At 40.5% G+C, this 27,599-nt stretch overlaps 1 protein-coding gene across 1 annotated transcript in view; it reads left to right on the top strand.

Annotated features, from left to right (window-relative positions):
• The window catches only part of SLC7A11 (solute carrier family 7 member 11), a 184,779-nt gene that overhangs the window by 139,935 nt on the left and 17,245 nt on the right, over window positions 1-27,599 (top strand). The window contains exons 11-12 of the mRNA XM_069976836.1: window positions 6,939-7,088; window positions 8,413-8,590. Coding sequence (XP_069832937.1) covers window positions 6,939-7,088; window positions 8,413-8,590 — 328 coding nt within the window. The remainder of the gene's footprint in view (window positions 1-6,938; window positions 7,089-8,412; window positions 8,591-27,599) is intronic.

Below are 27,599 nucleotides of genomic sequence, written 5' to 3'. Positions count from 1 at the left end.
CTTGGGAGCCATGGCCTCTTCAAACAGACGGGTACGGAGAGTTGGACTGCCCCCAATTTTATATTGATAGCCTATCCTAAGAATAGACCGTCAATTCTTAAAAGCTGGATAAACTTTTTATTGTGTTTGTTGCTATCCTATTTTATACCACTTTGACAGTGCATTATGGTCCACTTATGACCTAAGTATACTGGAATGCTACAAAAAGCACCAGGATGATACCATATATCTATACAGTGTTCTCTGCCCATGTTGCAGAGGAAAATACATTACAGAACAGTCCTAAGATGGTTTATTTCCCAGCAATGTCTCTTAGAAAATAACACAAATGACCGGCACAACAAATTCTCAAGCTCTGCCCACTATCCATGAGCTGATTTAGATTAGAAGTACAATATACTTTGCAGAGTGGCTAGCTTCCAAAAAACCTAATCTAACAAGAAGCAGGCGAGCCGGTCATTGGTCTTCCAAGAATAACATGTCAATACTCCTGTCAATACTCTAATGTCCTTTCCCAGCAGTTTCATGTTATTAAATGACGGAAATGATGGAATAAAGGCAAGATATGACTTAGTTTATTACTTCTCTTCATGGCACCATGTACTGTATCTATTCATGATCTCAGCCATACTATGACTATGTGCGTCGAAAAATGAGCTACTTATAGCTGCAGCCTTTTTTTGCTGTAAAAAAGTTGAAATATTTTGTGCAAGTTTCACGATCGGCTGATTGTTGATATAGGTTTGAACCTATAATTGTTGGGCACCGACCGTGCATCGCTACGTGTAATAGTGTTGCGCGGCCGGTGGCTGCAGATTTACATTACCTAGCCAGGCTGCAGGCCTCCTCTTGCGGTCTACTTCTCCCCGGGTGCTGCGCACCCTTACTGTTAGGAACCCGCCTGTTCATACTCTAGCAGCGACTGACTCTTCCTGGAGATGGGACAGGAGCTCTAAATTTGCTTTGTCTACTGATGGTGTGCCGAGCAGCCGATCAGCATCCCGGAGGGGGGTTAGGATGGCCCCGGTAATGCTAGGGCCAGTTAGTCTATCAGCACTATAGGTACGTCATGTGGAGGGATATGTTAGCACATCAAGGAAGCAGGGACAGTGGTCTTGGATCCAGTTAGGGCTTGCTGAAATCCCTTTGATGTTACAGTTTACACTAAAAGAAATGGCACAAAAGATAGTGAAAATCTACAGTATTTTGTAGCTGGTATAGATTTCAAAATGTGGTACACAAACAGACTGGTATATGTCACTGATATTATACCATCTTAATAAATTGCAATAAATATTTAGCAAATCATAGGGGGCAACGTACTATTGCTGGCTATAAGCAGTACAGGTGTATGTGTTATATCTTATATCTATTTTTATGTGAGCTCCATTTTAGTAACAATGATAAAATAAAGGAACTATTATAATGATGATGATGATAATAATAATAATAATAATAATAATAATAATAATATCAGGTACATTCGCTTTAAGTGTTGCACATGATCAGAATGGTACAGGTGTGAGGAAGCCTGTCCCATGATCCTTTTTTTGAACCGGGGGCCGTTTCACGTGCATGTTGCCAGTCCATCACTGAGCACTACTACATTATTAGAATCAATTAAGCTGCTTTATAAAGGGGTGGGGGTGTCCACCCTCTGGGGCCTCCACTGCCTTAGCCCGGGCCAATGCGCGGTAATAGACTGGCGCTGTGTTCAGGTACTGGGCCGTAATAATAAAAAAAAAGGGCCGCCAGACCATCATCTCCATGTTGGCGCTGTTCTATTCATGTTCAACACTTAAAGCGGATGTACCTGATGGTTGATTCGCTTTAAGATATTAAAATAATTATTGAATCTAAACCTTCTTCTTTCAAATTCAACTAGAATTATAAAGGGAAATATAAGCGCTAACATTCCATCTTCATAAATGTTTGAATACTTTATACATACAAATGACATTGCTTTAAGTGTTAAAAAAAATAACAAGTATGATTTACATTACGGCACTGGTAGATTCAGAGTGACGATCATAGACCCATTTAATAGTCTGTTTCAAACATAAGAAATAATTCATACTTTGCTTGAGGATGGATTAAGGCACGTCTGAAGTTAATGTTATCAAGGGATGAACTAAACCTATTGAGTGTGCAGCATACACACATAGACCTGTAAGTCTACCTTGAAATTAGAAAATCTGTGGATTAAACTATTTCTGTAGTTTGGAGAAATGCTAGTGCCGGTTCTCCCCATTGGTATCGATTCACCTTGAAGAGGCAACTGTGAAGTATGAAAGCAACGAAAAATGTCTGGCATTGTTATATTTTCTAATACATGAGAATATATAAAAATATATATATGTAGTATAAAAACCACCGGCCCAAATTTTATTTGAACTGTAGCATCAGGGGTGTTTGAGCTTCACTGGGTTTAGTTCAAATATCTGGAAAGTTCTTTAATATATTATCTGGAATATCTAAAAGTAACATTAGAAATACAACTAAGGCTATGTTCACACAATGTCAAAAATACAGAAAAGGCGTCCGCTTTCGCCATTTAAAAAAAAGTCAGTCTTTGCCGCAACTTAACTGACTGAAATGGCAATGCATTGAAGTCAATGGAAAGATGGACTTCCAATGCGCACAATGTATTGAATAATGAACGTTTTTACCGAAGACGTCAAGATAATGAACATGATCATTATTTTCGGACGTCTTTTGCAAACAGCGGACGTTTTTTATTACTTGTTCACATGCAGTTTTTCTCCGTTTTTACTATTAAATTCAATGGACTTTTCAATTCAGCCGCATCCAAAGTCCAATTAGTAACCAAACTAGAATAATGTACAAACACCAGTCACTGCACTAAGGGAAGGCCAGGCTGCTAAATGACGTCCGTTATTTTAGACTCAAAATGACAGGCGTCATTTTAAACGGAGCTAAAAAAAACGTTGTGTGAACATAGCCTCATCCTGCAGAAAACTCTTATGGCTATATTAAAAAAAAAAAAAAAATATATATATATATATATATATATATATATATATAATTATTATTATTATTATTATTATTACTATGCTGTTCACAAAAATCACTGCCTATAGTTGGGACTTAATTGACGCATAAGCATTTCTGTTGAACTGGGCTTACTCTGTTGTAAAACAATGGCTAAATCTGTACATCGTGTCTTTTTGGCCCTACGTCTGGCTGTATTATGCAAATTATGTCCGTAATTTGCATAATACAGACATATTTTTGCTTTAGGTTATGTTCACACACAGTATTTTTGCTCAGCATTTTTCAACCAAAACCAGGAGCAGACTAAAAAACACAGAAAGGTTAAGTTCTCACACTATTTTGAAGTAACGGCCGCTATTTGCCGTCAATTGATGGCCATCCACTAAATTTCAACAGTGGGTGAACATAGCCTTTCTGTGTTTTTAATCCACTCCTGGTTTTGGTTGAAAAACACTGAGCGAAAATACTGTGTGTGAACATAGCCTTAAAAAGATGGCTATCCAGAAAGAAAACAAACAAACAAAAACAACGGCCATCAATCAGCCTAAAACAGTCTTATATTTTTTTTTCTTTTTTATCTATCATACTGTCCTTTGAGCTGGCTGCAGCTTTTCAGCTCGCTCTAATTGTTTGATCTATCATGAACATGATAATTCCATGGTGGTGCTGAATGAACAGCTCCTTGTTTCTCTTGGCTTGTGTACAGATATATATTGTTTCCCATCTTTCACTGTTATTGTAGTATCTCGACAGGTTTTATTTCTCGAGCTGAGTGCTTCCCATCTCCACTACTCAGGGACCATGAAAGGTCAGGTTTTAAGGCTCTCGTTGCCAGAGCACAGACAGTCTAATTCTCTAGATTCCATCACTGCTTTTATTGAGCAGATAGGATAAAACCTAATGCCGGCCCAGTCTGTGTCCTCTCACTATCTCGTATGTTATTCTTACAAATTAGCTAATAAAAAAAATTTGGAATATACTGCAAGTCATCAACAATACAAAGTAAAATCCATCCATAAATATTCATCATCTTTATTATGGGACACAGACATAGCAGAGCTTGATGAGTTGTAGTAAGTGACAACTCGGTTCTGCTACATCAGTTCGGTACGTTGGTTGAAATCTTGTCTACAGCTCAGTTAGTCAGGAGAGAAAGAGTGAGTTTGTCATTTAACACAACTTGTCACGAGAGCACAATGTTCAGTCTGCGCTTTACAATATGGCAGCAGGTACATTTTAGCAGTTTGAGGTTAGGTTCACACATTGTAAAAAACAAAACAAAAACAATGCGTAAAAAGATGGAAATAACCAAATTTTGCAGAAGCAGGTGGTAAATAATAAGCAATTAATTATGCTTTTTCTTCTATACTGTGTGTGCACTGCTGTCTGATTTCCCATCGACTTCAATGGAGCGCATTATTATATTGAAAATACGTCCGTATTTTTACCTCAAAATTACTGCTGTATTTTTCTTTTATTTATCAGTGTGTAAATATAGAATTAGGCTATATCCCCCCCCACAGTAGTTTTGCTCAGTATTTTACAAACAAAACCAGAAGTGTGTTGGAAACACAGAAAGGCTATGTTCTCACACTGTTAAAATTTAGTCGATGGCCGCCATTTATTGACAAAAAACTGCCATTATTTTCAAAACAAAATACCATTAAAGGGGAACTATCAGCAGAATAGACTAATCTAACCTGCTGATATATCCCTATTGTACACGGGCCACCAAGGAGGAAGATACGTCTCTAAGGCTGGGTTCACATTACGTTTTTGCAATCCGTTTTTTTTTTTCATCTGTTTGTGCAAAAAACGGATTTAAAAAACAGACAACTTCCATTATAAAAAAAAAAGGATCTAAACGGATGCACACAAAGGCATCAGTTTTTCATCCATTTTTTGCAAAACTGATTGCAAAAACGTAGTGTGAACCCAGCCTTACTTTCCTCCTCTTCGCTGTTCCCATGCAGTTAGCAGTTTACTCCTTGGCCCAGAGCACTGTTAGGAGCACTGCCCCACCCCCAGAGATCCAGCGTTCTGGGGGAGGGGCAGTGGTCATAATGTTGCTCTGGCCCCAGGATTAAACAGTTAACTGCACAGGAACAGTGCCGAGGAGGAAAGTAAGAGACATACCTTCCTCCTCGGTGTCCCATGTACAATAGGGATATATCAGCAGGTTAGATTCATCTATTTTGCTGATAGTTCCCATGTAAATCCACTGCAATATAGTGCTTTAAATCCACTTCTATTTTTTTGTTGTAAAATACTGTGTGAGAACATAGCCTAAATCTGCATACAAGGATTTAGTAAATGAGCAATTCCATATTATGCATTTTCCTCCCCTTATCCAAACACACAGCTGCTTATACCATTCTATCTGTTACATTTGGAAGCAAACAACAGTTTTGTGTCAGAAAATAAAAACCAAAAAAACCTTGACCTCCAGGTTGCCAACCCATTTCCTATCATATTCAGCTCTGTTACCTCTGTAAATGAGTTTTGCATTACCAGCTAAAATAATGGATCCTTCTCATTTGAAATACAAGTATAACAATAGTATGTGAATCCAGTGAAGCATCATCATAATCATACTGTTGCCCCACTTCAGCCTCACTGATGCATGATGCACGGCTAATGAAAACTACAATAGCTGGAGCGTTAACTATATCCTGTTACTAAATGCTGGTTACAACACATTGACATCAATGAAAATCAACCTTTCAGCTCCATCAATTGAAAAACACATCTGGCACCAGTATTTAGTTATGTCTGATGCTCTGATGCTGTATTAACGACATTTAAAGTTAAAATTTGGGTGGATTAATTGCAGATTTGTTTCCTGACTTCACTGTATGGTTTAAGGGCAGCATCATGAGACAGGTCAGCTGGGCTAGTATAGAAACACGGCAGCCACCAGTCACTGGTAGAGTGGAGTGCTCACCTAATGAATGCAACATTTTTTGTTAGCTGCTATTGTTTTGGCTGTAAGAGACCGGCCGTCCCGTGACCCGGCCAGGTCATGGAATGGCTGGTCTCTGAAAAGATCATCCCAGCCGGTATTGCAGTACCGGCCGGATGATCTTTACCGCCGCTTAGTTCTGATGTGGACGCATCCGTGTGCGACTGCATCAGAACTCCCCACAGCACACTATGGAGCACGGGGCCTGAGCCGCTTGCTCTACTGTGTGCGGTGACAGGGTTTTCTGCAGCTGCTATTCACTGAAACCATGTGTATACACTCCGGCCAGGATCCCTTCAGCCTGCAGCACTACGTAACGGCTGTGATTTCCACAGAACTTACGTAGTGTAAAGATAGCCTTATAGTAAATCAGGGCAATCCCCATAGTCAATGCTCTTAGGATCTTAGGGTGGGGTCCCAGAGGACGGACCACCAGCAATCGTTATTTCCTACCTTGTGGTTACGGGATAACTCATAATAGGGCAAAACTGTTTACAGCCTCATTTGCATTTGTGTTCAATTTACCATTTGCGACTGGTGGAGGCCTACGTCTGGTCAGTACTAGGTGAATTTGATTGCAAAATTTTTTGTGACTATTCTATTCAAAAATTTATGAATAGTTTGTTTTATCAGTCCTATTTGGCAGCGTAAAAAAAAAAACAACTAAAATTTGTAAAATTGTAAAAATTTTAGACTCCATAGTAAATGTCCCCCATCGCCTATAGTTATTCTTTCCTATTCTGCCTCGCAGGTACTGATGCTAATACTGCCTTGTAAACAAAGCAAAATGGTCCCTGTATTCTGCTGAAGGACAGCTGTCTATAATAGATCGAACACTTTAAAATGATCAAATGATAAAGAAATATACTTAAAGCGATTTATAGATAAGCAATTTGAACAAACATACAGATGAATAATAGAACGTATTGATTTTGTGGAAAAATAACGGCTTCTTTTGCAGTATCCTCTAACAATGGTGATGCTGTTCACCGGGGATATCTACAGCCTCCTGAATTTCCTCAGCTTCGCTCGGTGGCTGTTTATTGGCCTGGCTGTTCTTGGACTCATTTATCTACGATACAAACGACCTGAGATGCATCGCCCTTTCAAGGTACCCTCACCTCTGTGTCTGACTGACATTAATCTTGATACGCCACACGGAAGCTTCCAGTGTCATGGGAGATTGAGGAAGATTGTGTATCACCAACTAATATACAGCATTCTGTACGTGCAACCGTATTAGACAACATGGCTAACCACTTCTAGGCAATGGCTTTGGGAAGTTTGCTGCCTTGACACCAAGTTTTGTGTTGTATCAGAGAATATTCCAGAAAAAAACGGAATACTTCTTTATAAGTAAGCAGCAATAGGCTTTATTTATGAATATTTTAGTTTTTTTTTAATGATTTATGACCGTTGCTGGGTCATAAAATGTTCTAGCATAAGATGGTTGAAAGTACCATATTAGCATATTCTCATCCAAGCTTTAGTCGCGGTACGTCAGTGGTTCAAAACCTGCGTTTGAATGATGATACTCTCGGCTAATATTTCAAAAGCATGCCAACTTAGTTTACCAGAAACTGTGCTTATTTATGCTAGAATTATTCTGAATTATATTTACATAGTTTTAGCTTCAGACTCACTTACACTATGCATTATTTTATGGGCTTATTGGCCTTGTTAATGGGGTGATTTTTATCCTTGTTAACTGCCTGTGGTGTGACCATAAAAAAAAAAGTGTACAACACCAGGCGGTGTAGATAATACAATATGTAGGCACAATTGTCAACATAATTCTATTTTTTATTGGTATTTACAAAGTAGAAAATAAAAAATGGTCATGGGTGATTCTCAAGCTTTACTTATGAAACCCACCATGTAAAACATACCTCAGTGTAATACATACAGTATTTAAAGGGAATTTAAAGGGAATTATGTCCCCTTTATTGAGGATAGCATAAACTAGTGACAGAAAAGCTGAACAGATCAGTGTATTACTTAATTTTGTTCAGTTGTTCTCCTAATATGCAGGAGAATAGTATTCTTGCCACACCCCTCCCTCCGCCCTCCAGCTGCTGATTGACAGGTGACTGCCTATACACAGCATGGATAGATAACTGCCAATCAGCAGCTGGTGGGAGGAGTTTTCTGCCTCTCATGAATATCCAGGACTAATGAGCTCATGTACATAATGGAGAGGACTACTTATTGTCCATGTTATTCAGGAGGAGATCTCTGGATTAGCTGCACAGAACAATGTAAGTGATACATCATTCTGTTCAACTTCTCTGTCACTAGTTTATGCTACCCTGAGAGAGGACAGCCTAAACCTACTCTTTAATTAGGATATGTTAAAAGGGACTGTGTGAATTGGATGCAATCTTAACATGGTATTTACTGGTAAGTGCTTATTTTTTATTTGTTCTTTTTTACAGGTGCCGATTTTTATACCAGCATTATTTTCCTTCACCTGTTTGTTTATGGTGACTTTATCACTATATTCAGACCCCATAAACACAGGGATCGGATTTGCAATTACCCTGACTGGAGTTCCTGCTTATTATCTCTTTGTCATCTGGGACAAGAAACCTAAATGGTTCCGAAAAATTTCAGGTAAAATAGCTCAATTTGCCATAAAGTGGACAAGAAAACAGAGCTATAAATGTGTTCTTCCTTACTTTTTCTAATGACTCAACACTTGCTGAGATCCTGTGTGATGGCAGGTACAGTAACTAGTATAGAAAAAAATTGAGATCTATAGTTTCTCCATGTACCTCCAATTTCTTACAATGTCCCCCTCCCCTTATTGATTGACATGGAATCAGCTTTACCCTTATTACTGGGCTGTATGGAGGTAGCATACATTGAAATACATAATGTTTTACAACGTGGACTCTATATCCAGGGCTTCATTTGAAACCTGAAACCATATAATTTTGTAGGACAACACATTTTGGAGATTTATATATTAGATATACTAGGCAATGGAAAAGAATAAGATTTATATGCGTCCTGGGAAATTATCAAATGTTTGTGCGGGGTCCCAGAGCAGGTGCCCACTGCAATTGTATCAGCACAGATAGGTCGGTACTATATGATATAGGCTCTGGGCTAAAGCCCATAGAATGCTACTCCTGCCACCAGGTGTCACTGTACTGTTTGCATGGATGAAGGTAAGCTATGCAAAGGGTAAACTGATGTCTTTCTTGTATTCTATGCCACTGTCTGTTGGTTCTTCACCCTGACCAATCCCTGAGCCAGCAACCTCAGGGGTCACTGCCCTATCACAGTGGGTTATCTTGTCTCTTTGCCCTAGATCAGATCTAGTCAGAGTATTGTATGAGCAAGTCTTTATGCCCAGAGCCTGCTTAGGAGATTCTACCTCTATCTCTGTTTGCTACACAAGATTAACTAAGGTACTGTACAAGTCAGTAGTTAAGCCCAGTGCAAAGGCCGAGTGACCACTGCAAGCTGCTAGAATTCAAAAGGGGTACCCCTGATGGCTAGCTCTCCCACCAGTTGGGCCTGTAATACCTGATCGTGTGTCACTCAGTGCCCACAGGATAGCTCAGGTGGATGTTGATTCCCATGGATACAGTATTCTCTTCCTACATCCCAAGCTGAGTACCATGTTGTCTGTATAGGATCCCAGGTTTAATGTTCACAGACCCCCAAACCGCCTCAGCTCCGCACCTCAAGGTTATTTTATTCAGAGTATCTACTGTATCCAGAACTGAAGTGTTATTTTATCTTCACTCATCTACCAACTATATCAGTTCTATACCAGTGAAAGTACCAATGTGTGTGTGTGTGTGTGTGTGTGTGTATATATATATATATATATATATATAGAGAGAGAGAGAGACACCCTGATACCTCTATCTAAAAGATTTTAACTGTTTAAGTGCCTACAGAACAAGAGGTTAGGTGGGCAAACTTACCAACCCTTGGCTAACGTACCCCGCCCACATAACATCTGACACCCCCCTCCCCTGGTCACTGCATTTGTAGCTTCTGTGTTGTAATTAAAAGAAGGTTGAAATCTATATAGTAATACTGTAAGTTATATAACCTTACTGATTATTATATGGCCATTCATTAACATAACATAATGTGCATTTGCATTCAATGTTAATTTTCAAGGTCAAGTTATTCTAAGTATATTTCGCTGTCTTTACCCTTATTGTAATAATGTTAAATAGGTTTTATCTGTGCCATAACACTCGAGAAAGAGAATAGTAAGACAGATTAATAGGAAGAGAATTGTAATTATCTGTTGACACCTTCCTTTAAATAAGTAACCTCCACCTACACATTACAGAACGGCTTTCCAAATGGCGCACCTACCATTCGGATGTGTGACACTGATAGCGGGAATGTAGGTTTTCCTGCACAGGAATATGTCTTATTAAAGCAGCAACTCTAATGAGTCACATTATATAATCATGCATCTTAAAGTTCTAATATGAGTCTTTCTTTATTACCTGTTCTCCTTTTCATTGGTGAATTTACCCAATAGCGGCACAAGGATTGAATTGCTATTTTTACATACAGTACTGAAAGAGGGTTTCCTACGCTCTTTAGGTGGTAAGGAACATGTAGAATGGTTCTCTAAATAGCGCTGAGGACTTCGAGGTGGCACAGGGCTCCACTGAATTACACACTGTAAGACAGATGTCTAGGTACAACATACTCCCCACTATTACCATGTGAGAGACATTATTTTACTCAGTATCTGGTGAGGTTTAAGAAAGACTCCGGGGCCAGCCTCTTTTTTTTTTTTTTGACCCCTTAAGGACCGGGCTAATTTTTGTTTTTGTGTTTTCGTTTTTTCCTCCTTGTGTCTATAAGGCCATAGCAGTTGCATTTTTACACCTACGGACCCACATAAACCCTTATTTTTTGCATCACTAATTGTAATTTGCAATGATAGGCTGAATTTTTGCATAAAATATGCTGCGAAACCAGCAAAAAAATATATATGCCATGTGTCCTATGGAAAAACTGACATGTTACATATGTTCCTCAAGTCAGTACAATTAAAACAATATGCAACTTGTATAACTTTTATATTAATTGATGGCTTGTAAAAAATTAAAACCTTTTACAGAAAATAAACGTTCCTTAAAATCGCTCCATTCCCAGGCTTATAGCGCTTTTATCCTTTGGTCTATGGGGCTGTGTGAGGTGTCATTTTTTGCGCCATGATCTTTTATTTCTATCGGTACCTTGATTACGCATATGCAACTTTTTGATCGCTTTTTATTCCAATTTTTCTGGATTTGATGCAACCAAAAATGCTCAATTTTGCACTTTGGATTTTTTTTGCGCTTACGCGGTTTACCGTGAGGGATCATGAATTACATAAATTAATATTCTGGGTTATTATGCACTCAGCAATACCAAACATGTTTGTTTATTTATTTATTTATTTCTATTTATAAAATGGGAAAAGGGGGGTAATTCTGACTTTTATCAGGGGAGGGGGTTATTTATTAATAAAAACAGTTTATTTCTTTTTTTACATATAGTAATATGAAGCCTCCTGGGGGACTCCTATATACACAGCACTGATGTCCTATTGAGATCAATGCTGTGTATATAACAGAGCACCGAGCCTCATTAGAACGGATCTCCCCTCGACGTTCGAACGCGGGGGGGGGGGGGGGGGAGATCCCCCACTAGATACCAGGGTAAGGGGCCACATACAGTATTCAAATGCAGCTGTCAGCTCTGACAGCTGTATTTGAATTGGTAATTAGCCGACCGTGGCGGCTAATACCTGTGGTCCCTGGCTGCACATAGCAACAGGGGACCGCGAGATGCAGAGAGGGCTGACGCCTGGAGCCCTCTCTGCTTCCCCATAACGACCGCATGACAGGTATACCCGTCATGTGTCGTTAAGGGGTTAAAGAGCCGGGGAATAGGTGGTTGAACATGACAACATGCACCTACCTCCCCGGCTCCAGTGATGGGGTCCACTATTGCCTGCCCCAGTTCCCGGTACTACGGGACCCCGCTATGGACATTAGTTGGCTGAGCAGGCCTGACATACCACGACCCGAGTCCACACTCAGACCAGAAAGTGGCAGGGGTACTGGGAACCGAAGCGGAGGACAACCTTCGAGCTGGGGAGGTGGGTGCATGTTATGTTCAGCCACATCCTCCCCGACTCTTTTGAAAAAAAAATAAAAAATCCAACCCCAGACTTTTCCTTTAAACACTAGATTATCTTTAATGTTTTGTACAAATTTTAAGGACAGAGGCTGTGTTTAATGAATGTCAATAAATCTAGTCAAGGACATATGGCCTAGGAGTTTAATGGGATTTTCCCACCAGTAAGACTTCTCTATTCACAGGAAGGCAGATGTATATGATAAAGAACACCGCCAACCCACCCCCACATCAATCCACTCAAGTTCAAAAGTGTCGGAACAAAGTCTTTCCATGTTTTCAATCCACTTTTAGTTTTGGTTGCAAAATATTGAGTAAAAATACTATGTGGGAACATAGCCATAAGCGACTTCTTTTATTATTTTATTATTATTCCTTGGTCTGGAAGCCATAAGTACAGATAAGAACAGGTGTAAACACAAGGATCATTGATTTCATCCTGATTTTTACTATGAGGCCTCTGCATGTCAGTGTACACTCTTGATCAAACTAAAATTTCAATATAAACCCCCCAAAAAATATCCACACACATATCTATCTTCTATTTTAAGAACATAAATGTACTACATGATTTTAACAAACACACTCTGATATATCATTATTGCTATGCATACACTGACATAACTTAGGCAGAGCCAGATTATTGGGACTGGCGTGTAATTGCCCTAGAGCCTCTACCACCTTGTGGTCTCCACTACCCAGTCCTCTATCTCCCTATGTTCTCTTGTCAGCCTAACATAGTATTGGCTGCTACAGTATATAACATATCAAGCAGCCCACATATAAAGCCTTAATGAATATGGCCATGTCCACACATGGTTTGAGACTGGCCGTTCTGTGACTCAGCCGTGTCACAGAACGGCCGGTGTCAGAGAAAATAATCCCGGCCAGTACTGCAGTAGTGGCCAGTTGATCTACAATTCTGTTGAATTGGGATGTGGGTGCACACGTGTGCGCCCACATCCCAATCCGCCATAGCACACAATGGAGAGTGCAGCCAGAGCTGCACACTCCATTGTGTGAAATGACATGTCTGTGCGGCCGCTATTCAATGAATAGTGGCCGCCCAAAACTGACATGTCAGTTTTTCGCGTGGCCGGTTGGAATCTGTGTGTATACGCTCCGGACGGGATTCCATTCATTCACAGACAATGTATGGTTTACATAAATCACAGCCATTGTTTCAAACGGCCATCATTTATGCAAAACATACGTTGTGTGAACGTGGCCTATTTGTATAAGCTGCCAACATTAAAAAAAATCAACTGATTTCAGAAATTTAAATAGATTTGTAATTTATTGCTGTTTAAAAATCTCAAGTACTTGTACTTATCTGTTGCTGTCTGTGTTGCAGGAAATGTTGTTTTCTTTTCAGTCTGACACAGTGCTCTCTACTTCCACCTCTGTCCATGTCAGGCACTGTCCAGAACAGTAGCAAATCCTGCTCTGGACAGTTCTTGACATGGACAGAGGTGGCAGCAGAGAGCACTGTGTCAAACTGGAAATAATACACTACTTCCTGTAGGACATACAGCAGCTGATAAGTACTGGAAGGCTTGAAATTTTTAAATAGTAGTAAATTACAGATCTATTTAACTTTCTGAAACCAGTTAATGTAAAAGAAAACGATTTTTACAGGAGTACCCCTCATATCAAGAAGGACAGGAATAGAAATAATGCAGAATAATGGGCATCTACATTCTGAAGTTTATCTAGGGAGTATAACACAAGTCAGCTAGATTAAGCTACTATGGAATAGCTGCTATTAAATGCTATCAGTAAGAAAAGAAATTCTATGTCCAGTGGCTTCCGGCAACATAGATGCCCCCCCCCCCCCCCCCCCCCCATAAACACGGACATTTCTTGTATATTTCCTCTTCTCTCTTTTACAAAAATAGACTTAAAAATTGCTTTTACGCTATGAAACAATAGAGCTACTCTATTGAGAAGTCAGTCAGCGCTGAAAACTTGGCATAAAGTTTCCCCAGGAGGAATCTTGATAAACTGGGATTGTCCCTTGGAATAAAGATCTGCTGACATTAATATTCTTCTGTTTGTGAAAAGGTCAAATATATAATTTCCTAGCAAAGCCGGATTTATAGGCGGAATATCGCACAAGCCCCTGTGTCCATGCTCACTCTTATCTGGGGCTTAATAAAGAATTATTTAAATGGTTGTGCGGCACATGGTTATTAGGTTCATTTACAAATAGGCATGAATCGTCCTCGATCAATACATGAAGCCGAACATGTGACCACCAGGTCTCGTTTGTTATCAGCCGCATAATTACAGGGTAACAGGGAAAGTGCTACATTTGCAATGCAAAGCATTCTTTCCAATAGAGGCAGTAATCGGTAAATTAGTTGATCAGCTGCTCAGGACATGTAAACTGTTACGTGTCACATTTGCGTTAGATAGCCCCAAATATGCCAGCCGATACAATTTAACCAGTTCTCTCCCAAGGTTAGTGACTGAGCAGGCCAGGCTGCGGTCTGCTTCATTTCAGAGGATAGAGAAGAATAGATTTGATCAGAGCTCCTAATTGTCACCGGTGAATGTTACCCATGACTGCTGATGCATAAATATCGCTTTTTAATGTGGTCTTGGGTTGGAAAGATAAGTATTAAAAGTAGGAAATGAGGTTAATGGAAGCGTATGATCTCAGTCCATCAAGTGGAGAAACATACTTTATTATATTTATAAGCAGGGAGGAGCCTGGAAACTGCACAATAATTATATTGTATCCTCTAAAGGGAATCTGCCACAAAGACAGGTCCGAAAGGACACAAATTTAGATTGAAAACCATGATACCTGCTAACGTGTTTCAATGTTTTTATATCTGTGTTTTTTTTTAAGGATTTAAAGCGGAACTATCAGTAGGTTAGATGAATCTTACATGCTGATATGTCCCCTATTGCAAGGGAGAAGCAGAGGAGGAAGGTGTGTCTCTTACCTTCATCCTCAGTGCCATTCCATGTGCTCCACAGTCCGATGAGACTGTAAGGAGCAATGGGGGGGGGGTGCGTTAGGAGCATTGCCCAGCCCCATATCGGCCATTTGCCCCCAGCCACCCCTTTCTAAGGGAACAGCACTGAAACAGCGTCGAGGAGGAAGGTAAGAGACATAACTTTCTCTTCGGCATCTTCTGTGCAATAAAGAAATATCAGCAGGCTAGATTCGTCTAACCCCCTGATAGTTCCCCTTTAACAAGATATATGAATTAATCCTTTCTAGTTCCGATTTACATCTGGGCACACTTTTGATATTGGACAGCATAGTCTCAATCCATTTGGTCGCTCGAAAAATAACACCTGATGTTACATTTCAACTGTTACCAAAAAATTCTAGGTCTCTGACGGAGAAGTCTGGCGATTTCTAAAAGCCGTCAGCCTGCAGGGGGGGGATTCATTACAAGTAGGAACTTACCTCCCCCATACCTGTGGTGAGCCGCGAGACTAGACATGGACGTCATTTTCAGGAAAATGCCTGATCCGGCTGATGGACTGGCCACTCAGCCAATCAGTGACTGGAGTGGCGTCTTGCCCCAGTCACTGACTGGCTGAGCAGCCAGTCCATTAGCTGGGTCTTGTTGTGGACACCCCAGAAATCCCATAGCCCACCAGGGGGCCCTGGGGCCACTCACTGCAGACACATGGAGAGGTTTGCTGTTACTTCTAATGAATTTCCCCCCTCCCCTGCAGGCTGACTGCTTTTAGAAATGGCCAGACTTGTCCTTTAAGTGAAAGTTTACTAAGAATAATTTTACCATTTTGGCCAGACTTTGGTCTGGGACAGTCCTAATTTTATAGGAGCACTTTGCTTAGTTTGATCATTGTTGATGTATTATTTACAAAATATCAACATTAGTCATATGCCCATTTCGAGATGATGCCCTTGTACGAATTAATTTTATATGAATACAATGCAGTGGAGGACTTAAGGAAGAAAACATTGATAGCGGCTAATGGCTATTGGCAAAATTTCAGAAAGAGTATTGTAAATTTGACTGAGACTGTTCTAATGTTAAATCTGTGCCTTATGGAATAAGCAGAGGGAGAATACAGGTATCCTAGACAATGGGACATAAACTGATGTACAGATGTGTACATAAAACCCAAGGCTGGGTCCACACTACGTTTTTTTTTTATCCGTCTTTTTTTCATTAGTTTTTACAAAAAAAACAGATGGAAAAGGGGATGAATTTGTGTGCATTAGTTTTGATCTATTTTTCCATTGACTTCCATTAAAAAAAAAAGGAACAAAGAACATTTTTTAATGTACACAAAAACATGGTTCATCTGTTTTTCCATCCCTTTTTCTGCAAAAATTGTTTGAAAAAAAAAAAAAAAAAAAAAAGCGCAAAGCCAGCCTAAACAAGAAATCATGCAATCCACTATGGCTTCCAATGGTGATAGCAGCAATTCACTGGGGGGGGGGGGGGGGGGGGGGGTCCTGTGGCCGGTCATGCTGTTAGCTCCTGATGGCCAGACTGCCTTCATTTGAAAATAAAAGTATCGTGGTGAGATAATACAAAGGAGATCACTTTCTGTCTTCTCTGAGAGGGGCCTAAACTGTTCTTTTCAGCAAGACAGGATTTTACCCATGGATAATCGTTTTAGGCTATTTCCCACAATGTAAAAATAAGGGCAAATAATTTTGATCAGGGGCAAACTACCACTTTAACAGCCATAGCGGCTGCTACAGGGCACACCCCATCAGGGGGCCCATCCCTGCAATACACTGAGCCTCCTGAGCTGTCGTCATACTACTGAAGTAGATGTCTACCATGGGGGACACTATCTACTGGGGGGAAAGGGGAGATATTTATTTTGGGGGACACTTTTGTACTGGAGGGATATGGGGGAAGATGCCTACCATGGGGAACATTAGGGGAAATGTCTACATTTGGGGGGGGGGTATCGGGGGATATGCCTTACATATGTTATCTACTGGGTTGAGGGCTAACAAACAGGGCCATAACCTACAATAGAATGGGGGGCAATCAAAGGTTTGCTATGGGGCCCAGCCCTTTCTAGTTAATCCCCCGAAGTTGTTGCAAAACAAGGGTCATTATTTATGATCACGATGGTAATAATGTCCACTATTTTGCAACCGAAGCCAATTTTTGCCCTTATTTTTACATTGTGGAAACACTGCCTTATGATGGGAATGATATCATATTGTTGATTTGCGCCACTTGTACTTTCTCAGACAATAATTCTGTACACTTTGCATGATCTTAGTACTGGCTGCCTGTGCTATGGGCTGCAATAGACTGACCCCACTAATGTGATAGGTGCTGTACATAGATCTACAATAATATGCATAGTCTCCATTCACTTTGTGTATTTTTAGAAATAAGGGATAGTGACCTCTAGAGGCCATGTGACATTTGGCGGCTAGCCTCAGACTATATGTATTTGTGTCCATAGCTTTTACAGCTTGATGGTTACAGAAACGCTCAGACACAACCTCAAGCTTGTCAGTGTGGAAAGACTTGTAATAATGTTTGACTTAGCTCATCTCCAAGTGGCACATCCAGGGAGAATGTCTGCTCGCTACCTTAAATCTGTAGTCATTTCCTCGCTGTAAACAGCATCACAAAGTATCATTCGATCTGATTTTAACAACCACGGCCGTCCAAGGCGTCGCTGGCACCGGCGATTAACTATAATTAAAACTCATCTAATTAAAATATGTTTTTCTAGCAAGCTGTTCGTTTCATAGAGGTCAGAATGCTGGTGAACCCTCTCAGCGAGGGAGGATGGGCCACCTTAAAAGAACAGCTTGCATCTTTTAGCACACTTACTAGCTTAAATGCCATTTTTTTTCTGAGCTATTTATTACACACAAAGTCACAGCCAAAACCTGTAGTGTTCCTCACTTTTTGTAGCACGTAACATTATGTTCTTCTCGAGACTGAAGAATAAGATTCCAGCAAACGCTCGGCATCTAGAGGATGACTTAATGTATGCAAAGGAAACACTTTGTGCCTTGCGTATGTGCTGTATTATGTACGTATCTATACATGGACTCCTTAAGTGTAGCTCATAGTCTCGGTTTCTCTTGAAAGGCTCGTTCATACAGATATAATAGCTCTATGGGTTCTGCATCTAAATATGACCACAGTTCACCATCGGAATAGGAGAAGCCCGAGCGAGATAGAGGAGAAGTTAGCATTAATGTAGACCGATTGACGTATTTTTTTTGTTGTTGTTATATTATGTCTTCTCCAACACAGTCGCTTATGTAGCAGAGCAGACTGTGCTGTCATGGATTCACAAGTCCCAGTTTGCCAAGGACTGAGGACACTAAAACTATGGTATTGAATCCCATGCAGGACATGAATGGGATTTACAACAATGAAACCAATTTTTCCTAAAATAATATTTTGATTAATACTAAAATGTTTCTATATGCTATTTTTTTTAATCTGTAAAATGATCCGTTTCCAGTAGAGATGAGCGAACCAGGTTCGGGTTCGAGTCCATCCGAACCCGAACAATCGGCAGTAGGATAAAGCCCTAAGGCTATGTGGAAATCATGGATATAGTCATTGGCTGTATCCACGTTTTCCAGACAACCTTAGAGCTTTATCCAAGTTCAGCAGCCCCCGCTTATCAAATGCCGATCATTCGGGTTCGGATAAACTCGAACCCGAACCCGGTTCGCTCATCTCTAGTTTCCAGCTTTAGGATTTTAGATCTCTTTGTATATTCTCACCTTTAAATACTAGTTTATAGAATGAATTTATCTACATTAGAAATTTGACTATAATAGAATGGCAGCAGATTAAAGGGGTACTCTGGTGAAAATCTTTTTCTTTCAAAACAACTGTTTTCAGAAAGTTATACAAATTTGTAATTTACTTCTATTTATAAATCTCACGTCTTCCTATACTTATCAGCTTCTGTATATCCTGCTGTAAATAGTGTATTCTTTTCAGTCTGGCACAGTGCTCTCTCTCCTGAGGAACTGTCCAGAGGAGGAGAGGTTTTCTATGGGGATTTTCTGCTGCTCTGGACAGTTCCTGACATGGACAGAGGTGGCAGCAGAGAGCACTGTGTCAGACTGAAAATATATTTTTCAATAGAAGTAAATTACAAATCTAGATATCTTTTTGAAACCAACTGCTTTGAAAGAAAAAGATTTACGACGGAGTACCCCCTCAACCCTTCAATAAATGGGCATAGTGTCATCAGACCACCAATTCTGTGAATGCAGGATGCCCATATGACTTGTTGAACCTACCATGACCAAGCAGAATGAGTGATTTATTGCAATACTGCAGGCCGTTATTCTTGCTCTGAAGACCTCCGAACAGTATCTTCAGATGTGTCCATCCTTATCTTTCCTTGAGTTAAATTAGGTATTTCAATTTCTCATTTTACAAATTCAGTACATATACAATATTGTGATATTCTGGAAAAGGCAAATCATATCCCCATAAACAAATATAGTATACACATCTATTTTTGGAGTGTTGTGAAATCACTATCTTTTTATAGTTAATAATAAGGTAAAAAAAAAAAAAAAAAAAAGGCAAAAGTCCAAGTTCAACCAATAACCATATTGTGTTGATCCATACACCTGTTGAGTTATGGTAACTCATGAAGAAAGGTGAGGACACAACTGTACTACATAGTTGCCAATAGCTGCTCATACATAGAACCACATGCTGACATGCAAAAACAAAAAGAACACTCTCTATGTAAGTGCAGTAATCACAGGACAGATACTCTAATAAGGGATTGCAGTATAAAAATAAATTACAAAAGTACATGAAATACAATGTCTGATTTCTAATAAGGGGATTACTTTTATTTTTCTGTATATAAAGCAAACTATTATCCACTGGGTGAACCACTTGTGATTGCCTGGAGACAGGGCGTCCATTATTCATAGGACTTGGAACTGTCTCATTAGACTGCTGCTCATTACCATATAATACTACATACTTATTACCACTGTAGGAGACATTTGCCAGTGAACACAGTTTCCCATAACTGTAGCAGGTCAATGGAGGTTTCATCTGCAGATTTAAGCTTATGATATCCCTTCTACTTTTGTATTTTTTTAATCTTTCTTTATCTGTACCTACTGTCACTGTAATGCCTGCACCTACTGTCACTGTAAAGACCTGCACCTACTGCCTTGGAAAAATTCCTCCCCGACTCCAAAAATGGCAATCAGAATAATCCCTGGATCACATGTCATTGAGTGCCCATAATTTGTAATATTATATTTTTCAAGAAAAGCATCCAGGCCTCCCTTGAAATTATTTAATAAATCGGCCATGACAACATCATGTGGCAGAGTGTTCCATAGTCTTACTGCTCGTACAGTAAAGAACCCGCGTCTGTGCTGGTGGTGAAATCTTTTTTCCTCTAGATGTAGAGGATGCCCCCTTGTCATGGTCACAGATCTAGGAGTAAAAAGATCACTAGAAAGATCTCTGTACTGTCCAATCATATATTTGTACATTGGGATCAGATCTCATTTAAGACTAAATAACCCCAAGATGGATAACCTGTCTTGGTACTGTAACCCCCCCCCCCCCCCCACACCCCCCCATTCCCTTAATGACCTTGGTCTCCCTCCTCTGAACACGCTCCAGTTCAGCTGTCTCTTTCCTATTTATCGGTGCCCGGTGCTGTATACAGTATATACCATGTGTGGTCTGACCATTGACTTATAAAGAGGCAATTCAGCATCTCGGCCTCTTTTGATGCCTCCCATTATTTTATTACCCTTTTTTTTTTGTTTAATATTGTATTTACTGAGAAAAAGCAAAAACACACAAAAGTAGAAATATACAATCATACACATTATTTTACAAGGCTAAACCCCAAGAATCCATCCTCCCCTCCTCTCGGACCCTCTCCGATCCGGCACTAGTGGCAGGTGTTGGAAAAGGTTGACTCCACATATCCCATAATACATAGGAGATCAGGAGATACACAATTACAGAGGTAAAGTAATTCAAGAAGTTAAGGTAATCTTTATCCATCTTTATGTATGAATCCTGCTCATATACATGCTAGTTAACTGTATGTGCTCCTTGTATTTTTTATTTTTTCCCAATCCCGGACAGAATGCATGGCTTTAGCCACTAAAATCCCCGTATAATAGAATTAATCTTTTTTTTTTTTTTTTTGCATCAGAAGTCTTTCTCTCTTTTCCTGCCATTGTCCTGCTCAGTAATTCCAGTCTCCGGCCATATCCTTTCATTGATTTTGCTTTTTGCATTGTATGTGGTTAATCCTCACCTTCTATCGATGCAAATGGTGGCACTATCTGGCTTAGAATGTAATTTCCTGCAGGAGTGCCCTGATCAGCACTACTGGAGTCGAGAAATAATAACACGCTCTATCACACTGTCACTTCTGTGCCTAATACCTCAACTCTTTTATCCACTTGTATCCGAATATTAAAATAATTGTAGTGCTGATATCTCTGGGGGATCAAGGAAAGGATGCTCCACTATGTCAGAAATGCTGTACCACTCCTCTCCGCACTCTTCTAGGTAAACATTTTATTATGTACATTCATGTAGATGGGAATGTTCCCTTATCGGCCTTCATATATTTCTTTTTTTTTTTATCTGTATGTTATAATATCTTCAAAGCGACTCTGTAGCAATATGAAAAAGATTCCGCACCTCAAAGGTCAGCAGATTTGTCGGGATCACGAATCAACAGTGGTACAGCATTGTTATTGCATCCATTAAGTCCTTCTTGAAAAACGTTTTCAGACTTTACAATTCAGAATTTATTAGTGGATTTTAAAAAGAAAATAAAAATAAAAAAGTGACTAAGTGATGAATTCCTGTGCGATGGTTTACATGGGTTAAAGGGAACCTGTCGTGTTAAAGTTTGTGTCTGGTCTAGTGGTATCATGTTGGTCTGGATTGATTTACTGTATGTAGGTTTTTTGGGAAAATGTTTTGCATAATTTTTAATTTCATTAATTCTAAGATTAAAGGGGTTGTTCACCTAATTTTGTTTTTGTTTTTTAAATCAACTTGTGCAAGAGATTAGTAATTTACGTTTTTTAAAAAATCTTCAGTCTTCTAGTACTTTAGCTGCTTAATGTCTTAGTGGTGTATTCTTTCCAGTCTGACACAGTGCTCTCTGCTGCCACCTCTGTCCATGTCAGGAACTGTCCGGAGCAGCAGCTAATCCCCATAGAAAACCTCTCCTGCTCTGGGCAGTTTCTGACATGGACAGAGGTGGCAGCAGAGAGCACTGTGTTAGACTGGGGAGACTACACCACTTCCTGTAGGACATACAACAACAGATAAGTACTGGAAGACTGGAGATTTTTAAACAGAAGTAAATTACAAATCTATGTAACTTCCTGGCACCAGTTGATTTGAAAGAATTTTTTTCTGTGAACTACCCCTTTAAGGGTCCAGTGGGCGGTCCCATTGACAGCAATCTTTGTGCCGCATACTCATACAAGGATATTTGGCAGTCGCTAAGCATTGAAAGAGCCTCCGTGGAATAGAGACAAATGAGTAGCTGATGATCGTGTCATCGGCTGATCGCTTATTTAGGTTGAATCCTAAAATCATTGGGCACCGACCGCGCATCGCTGCGTGGAATAGCGATGCGAGGCGGGTGATCGACGTTTTCACAAGCACCATGCTTTACCTAAGCATGTTGCAGGTCTTTTCCTGCTCTTCCTCTTCCTCCCGGTCCTGTGTGCAGCAGCAGCTTTGGTGCGGCCTGTCTGAGCTGACAGACCGCGCAGCCAACCACTGGCCAGGACCGCTGCTGCGCGCGGGACAGGTGGAAGAAGGAGCGCAGGAGAAGATCTGCAACATGTGTAGTTAATGTATGGTGTTTAAACAAGGGCTGCAAGGACATCGGTAACAATGTCCCTGCAGCCCTCGCTAAACGATTATTGGGACGTGGAATAGGCCCAGTAAACGAGCGCCGATCTGGTTCCTCCATTAGTGTTGTGCTGGATCATTTAGTGAGTCAGGTCCCACTCCATTATCTCAGCTCTGTGCAGATATACTATGTACAGGAAGCCTATGAATGCAACATAATAATATCTTCCAGCAGATTGTTCCCTCTAGGTTTTTTGGAACCATAGCACCATGGCAGAGATGAACAAGGAAGTTCTCACACACAGTGGATATTAATGCATACCTCCCAAGTATCCCTCTTTTGGAGGGAAAGTCCCTACATTTGAGCCCAGTCCCTCTGTCCCTCGTTGTCCCTTACATATCCCTTTTTTGAACTATGAACTAGATTTGCATTAATAAACCCTTACTGTATAATAGACCCAAATCTGCATATTATTTTATCATGTGGTGCAAGTTGAATCCTAGAAATTGTTATATTCAGATGAATCATGTGACATTATTCCCCTTTCACACATCATGTCACACATGCAGATCATACAGCCCCATACACACATCTATAGGTGTTACCAATCCGTTTTGGGGACATGATTTGTGCTACAAAACAATGATTAAGCCATTCTGCTCTCCGGGTCACCTATATGACAGTGGGTCCCTGCATATGAGGACAGTTACTGAAACATTTGTAATCCTGTCGGTGGTTACAGGTCCACAAATACAGACAAGGTTACTGATGTGTGACTGGGACCTAAGGATGCATCACACATACAGGATCTGATGCAAATTTGCACATATCAATATATCTAAATTCATCAATCTGCAGCAGATCCTGTATGTGTGATTGTATCAATCTGCAGCAGATCCTGGATGTGTGATTGCATCAATGTGCAGCAGATCCTGTATGTGTGATTGCAACAATCTGCAGCAGATCCTGTATGTGTAATTGCATCAATCTGCAGCAGATCCTGGATGTGTGATTGCACCAATCTGCAGCAGATCCTGGATGTGTGATTGCATCAATCTGCAACAGATCCTATGTGTGTCATTGCATCAATCTGCAGCAGATCCTGGATGTGTGATTGCATCAATCTGCAGCAGATCCTGGATGTGTTATTGCATCAATCTGCAGCAGATCCGTATGTGTTATTGCATCAATCTGCAGCAGATCCTGTATTTGGGATTGCATCAATCTGCAGCGGATCCTGTATGTGTGATTGCATCAATCTGCAACAGATCCTATGTGTGTCATTGCATCAATTTGCAGCAGATCCTGTATGTGTGATTGCATCAATCTGCAGCAGATCCTGGATGTGTGATTGCATCAATCTGCAGCAGATCCTGTATGTGTGATTGCACCAATCTGCAGCAGATCCTGGATGTGTGATTGCATCAATCTGCAACAGATCCTATGTGTGTCATTGCATCAATTTGCAGCAGATCCTGTATGTGTGATTGCATCAATCTGCAGCAGATCCTGGATGTGTGATTGTATCAATCTGCAGCAGATTCTGGATGTGTGATTGCATCAATCTGCAGCAGATCTGTATGTGTTATTGCATCAATCTGCAGCAGATCCTGTATTTGGGATTGCATCAATCTGCAGTGGATCCTATGTGTGTCATTGCATCAATCTGCAGCAGATCCTGTATGTGTGATTGCATCAATCTGCAGCAGATCCTGTATGTGTGATTGCATCAATCTGCAGCAGATCCTGTATGTGTGATTGCATCAATCTGCAGCAGATCCTGTATGTGTGATTGCATCAATCTGCAGCAGATCCTGTATGTGTGATTGCATCAATCTGCAGCAGATCCTGTATGTGTGATTGCATCAATCTGCAGCAGATCCTGTATGTGTGATTGCATCAATCTGCAGAAGATCCTGGATGTGTGATTGCACCAATCTGCAGCAGATCTGTATGTGTGATTGCATCCTTCAAATAAAAAGTATCAGTCATGTCAGTAAAATTTTTCTAGAGTGACCCACAAGTTGGGAGTTGTGGTTAATGTCAGACTCAGGTTGGCCTGTGTCATCTATGGATGATTATTCATTGTAATGGCCGCACATAACACTACCTCTATATTGGCCATTGCATGAGAACTGGGCAACTTGTGTCACCTTCCCCATGAACATCAACTGTTTTCCTATGGTCTTAGGAGGCATGGCCGTATTGATTATTGATTATTGATCACGATTCTTGCCATATTTAGGAAACCTCTTTAACCCCCTCCCGTCGATCCAATTAAATTAACAGGAGCTGCGCCTGTGTCATCCACAGCGGGTCCCGGCTATCAGTGATCCGCCGCAAATCTCAGCACCGGAGCGTGTTAATAGTTAACCCTATAGATACTGCGGTCAGCACAACCAGAGCATCATTAGGGCTCCAGACAGAGAATTCTCCCTCTACAGGGGGAGAATTCTCTGCCGGTGTCCATCGGGGCTCTGCGAAGTGATCGCAGAGCCCCAATGTTAGCCATGGAAACTGTGGTTTCCTGGCTATGGAGGCCGGCTGGGGGAGGAAGGGAGGGAAGGCAGAGTGCACGGCCGTGAGCTCTGCCCCCTCCCCTCTCTTCCCTGCCGCTGTCAAAAGATTGCAACATCGGCAAGGGACAGAAGAGACATAGCAGACACAGAGACATCAGCTTATAGGATCATTATGATCCCATAAGTTGATATGCTAAAACGACCTGGGCATTGAGGCATCAATGACCCCAGGTCGTGAAAGAGTTAAACAATTGCCTGTGAATTATCATATGAATGTATGATGAAAGTAATGAATGCACAATGTTAAGCCGATGATGATGATATTTATTTATTTATTTATTTATTTATTTATTTAATTATTTATTTATTTATTTATTCATTTATTGCTAACTCTTTAAAGGGGTTATCCAGTGCTACAAAAACATGGCCACTTTCTTCCAGATATGTTCCAAAATACAGAAAAGTCTACAGGTCTGTTACCTAGGATAGGGTCGACCCAGTGGTATTTACTATTATAGTATCACAGAAGAAAAGACACCACCGTTAGTCTAATGGCATTAAAAAATAATTTTTATTATAAACCATCTAAAAGAGGGATTCGCCTCACGAAAATCACACATATACTCATCAATGTTGTATAAACATAAGAAGTGCTGTACATGTAGAGCAGGGAGGTGGTGTTGAGATGTATAACAGATGCTGGTAAGTAAGGGGGAAAGACACAGGTTAAGTGGGCCCTGTTCTCCTAGATGCAGTCTTTCCCTACCTTTTGGGGTACCCACCTCCTTAACAGGGTGGCCCCAACCACGGAGACAGTCCCTACTCTATTAAAGTGCCCAGGAAAACATAATAAGGCTAGGTTCACACTGCGTTTTCAGCATCCGTTTAACGCATCCGTTTTTTGAAAAAAACGCATAAAAAACGGATTGGAAAAAACGGATTCATTTGTGTGCATCCGTTTTTCCATTGACTTCCATTATAAAAAAAAACGGATCCGTTTTTTTTGACGGACCAAAACGGACAAAAAAACGTTGCTGACCCTATTTTTCTGGACGTTAAAAAAAACGGATCCGTTAAACGGATGCTGAAAACGCAGTGTGAACCTAGCCTAAACGGACAAACAAAAAATGTGTATTGTGACGTGTGTAAAATATAACACAAATATATACAAATGTACAAAGACGTGTGGATATCACGTCTACTATACGTGTGGATATCACGTCTACTATACCACAATTACGCTATTAGATAGAATGTAAAAAATTTTATACTTGTTCCAACGCGTTTCCCCTGAGAGATGCCCCAGGTTCATCAGGGAACATAACCTAAATAGTGCTATGATAAAGCATTGGCAGCGTACTAGATATATACACACTTCGAATTGAAAGCGAAACCTCGAAAAAACGCAGATAACCTGATACAATGATAGATATGTCAGCCCATACAGAGGGTATATATAAGGGTACAAGACGCCACACCATGACCCTATCATCCATATATAAGAGCCATGCAGGATAAGGCCCCTATGTCGCAATCCAGGATAGCTGCAACCTATACTAAAAAATACATGCAGACAATAAACCAATAATATAAAATATATGTCTGTAACGATAAACAGATAACTTAGCTGCAGTAGTTATATGGAGTATCTGGATGGATGTCCAGTAGTAAACTCCGAGGGTCATAGATGAGACCTGTAGTGGCTGACTGTGCTGGTAAGTGTTGTCAGTCACTTTCTTCCAGAGACAGCACCGCTCTTGTCTCCAGTTCAGGTGTGGTTTGCTATTAAGCTCCATTTACTTTAATGGAGTTCCAAACCCCACCCAATCTGCAGACAAGAGTGGCGCAAAAGTGGCCATGTTTTAGTAGCGCTGGATAACCCCTTTCTACTCCATTCACTTCAATGGAACTGAGCTACAAAACCTGCACCCAACCTGGAGACAAGAGTGGTGCTGTCTCTGGGAGAAAGTGGCCATGTTTTAGTAGCACTAGATAACCCCTTTTAAAGACAGCAGAGAGGTTGTATAGAGAGAGATCTTTGACGGCAGCATTGTTAAGAGCTCCATATACGTGGGTCCATGTATTTGCAG

Source organism: Dendropsophus ebraccatus, chromosome 7, assembly GCF_027789765.1.
Source record: "Dendropsophus ebraccatus isolate aDenEbr1 chromosome 7, aDenEbr1.pat, whole genome shotgun sequence".
NCBI lineage: Eukaryota > Metazoa > Chordata > Amphibia > Anura > Hylidae > Dendropsophus > Dendropsophus ebraccatus.
The sequence above is the reverse complement of the archived record's forward strand: the minus strand, read 5'-3'. Positions and strand labels throughout refer to the sequence as shown.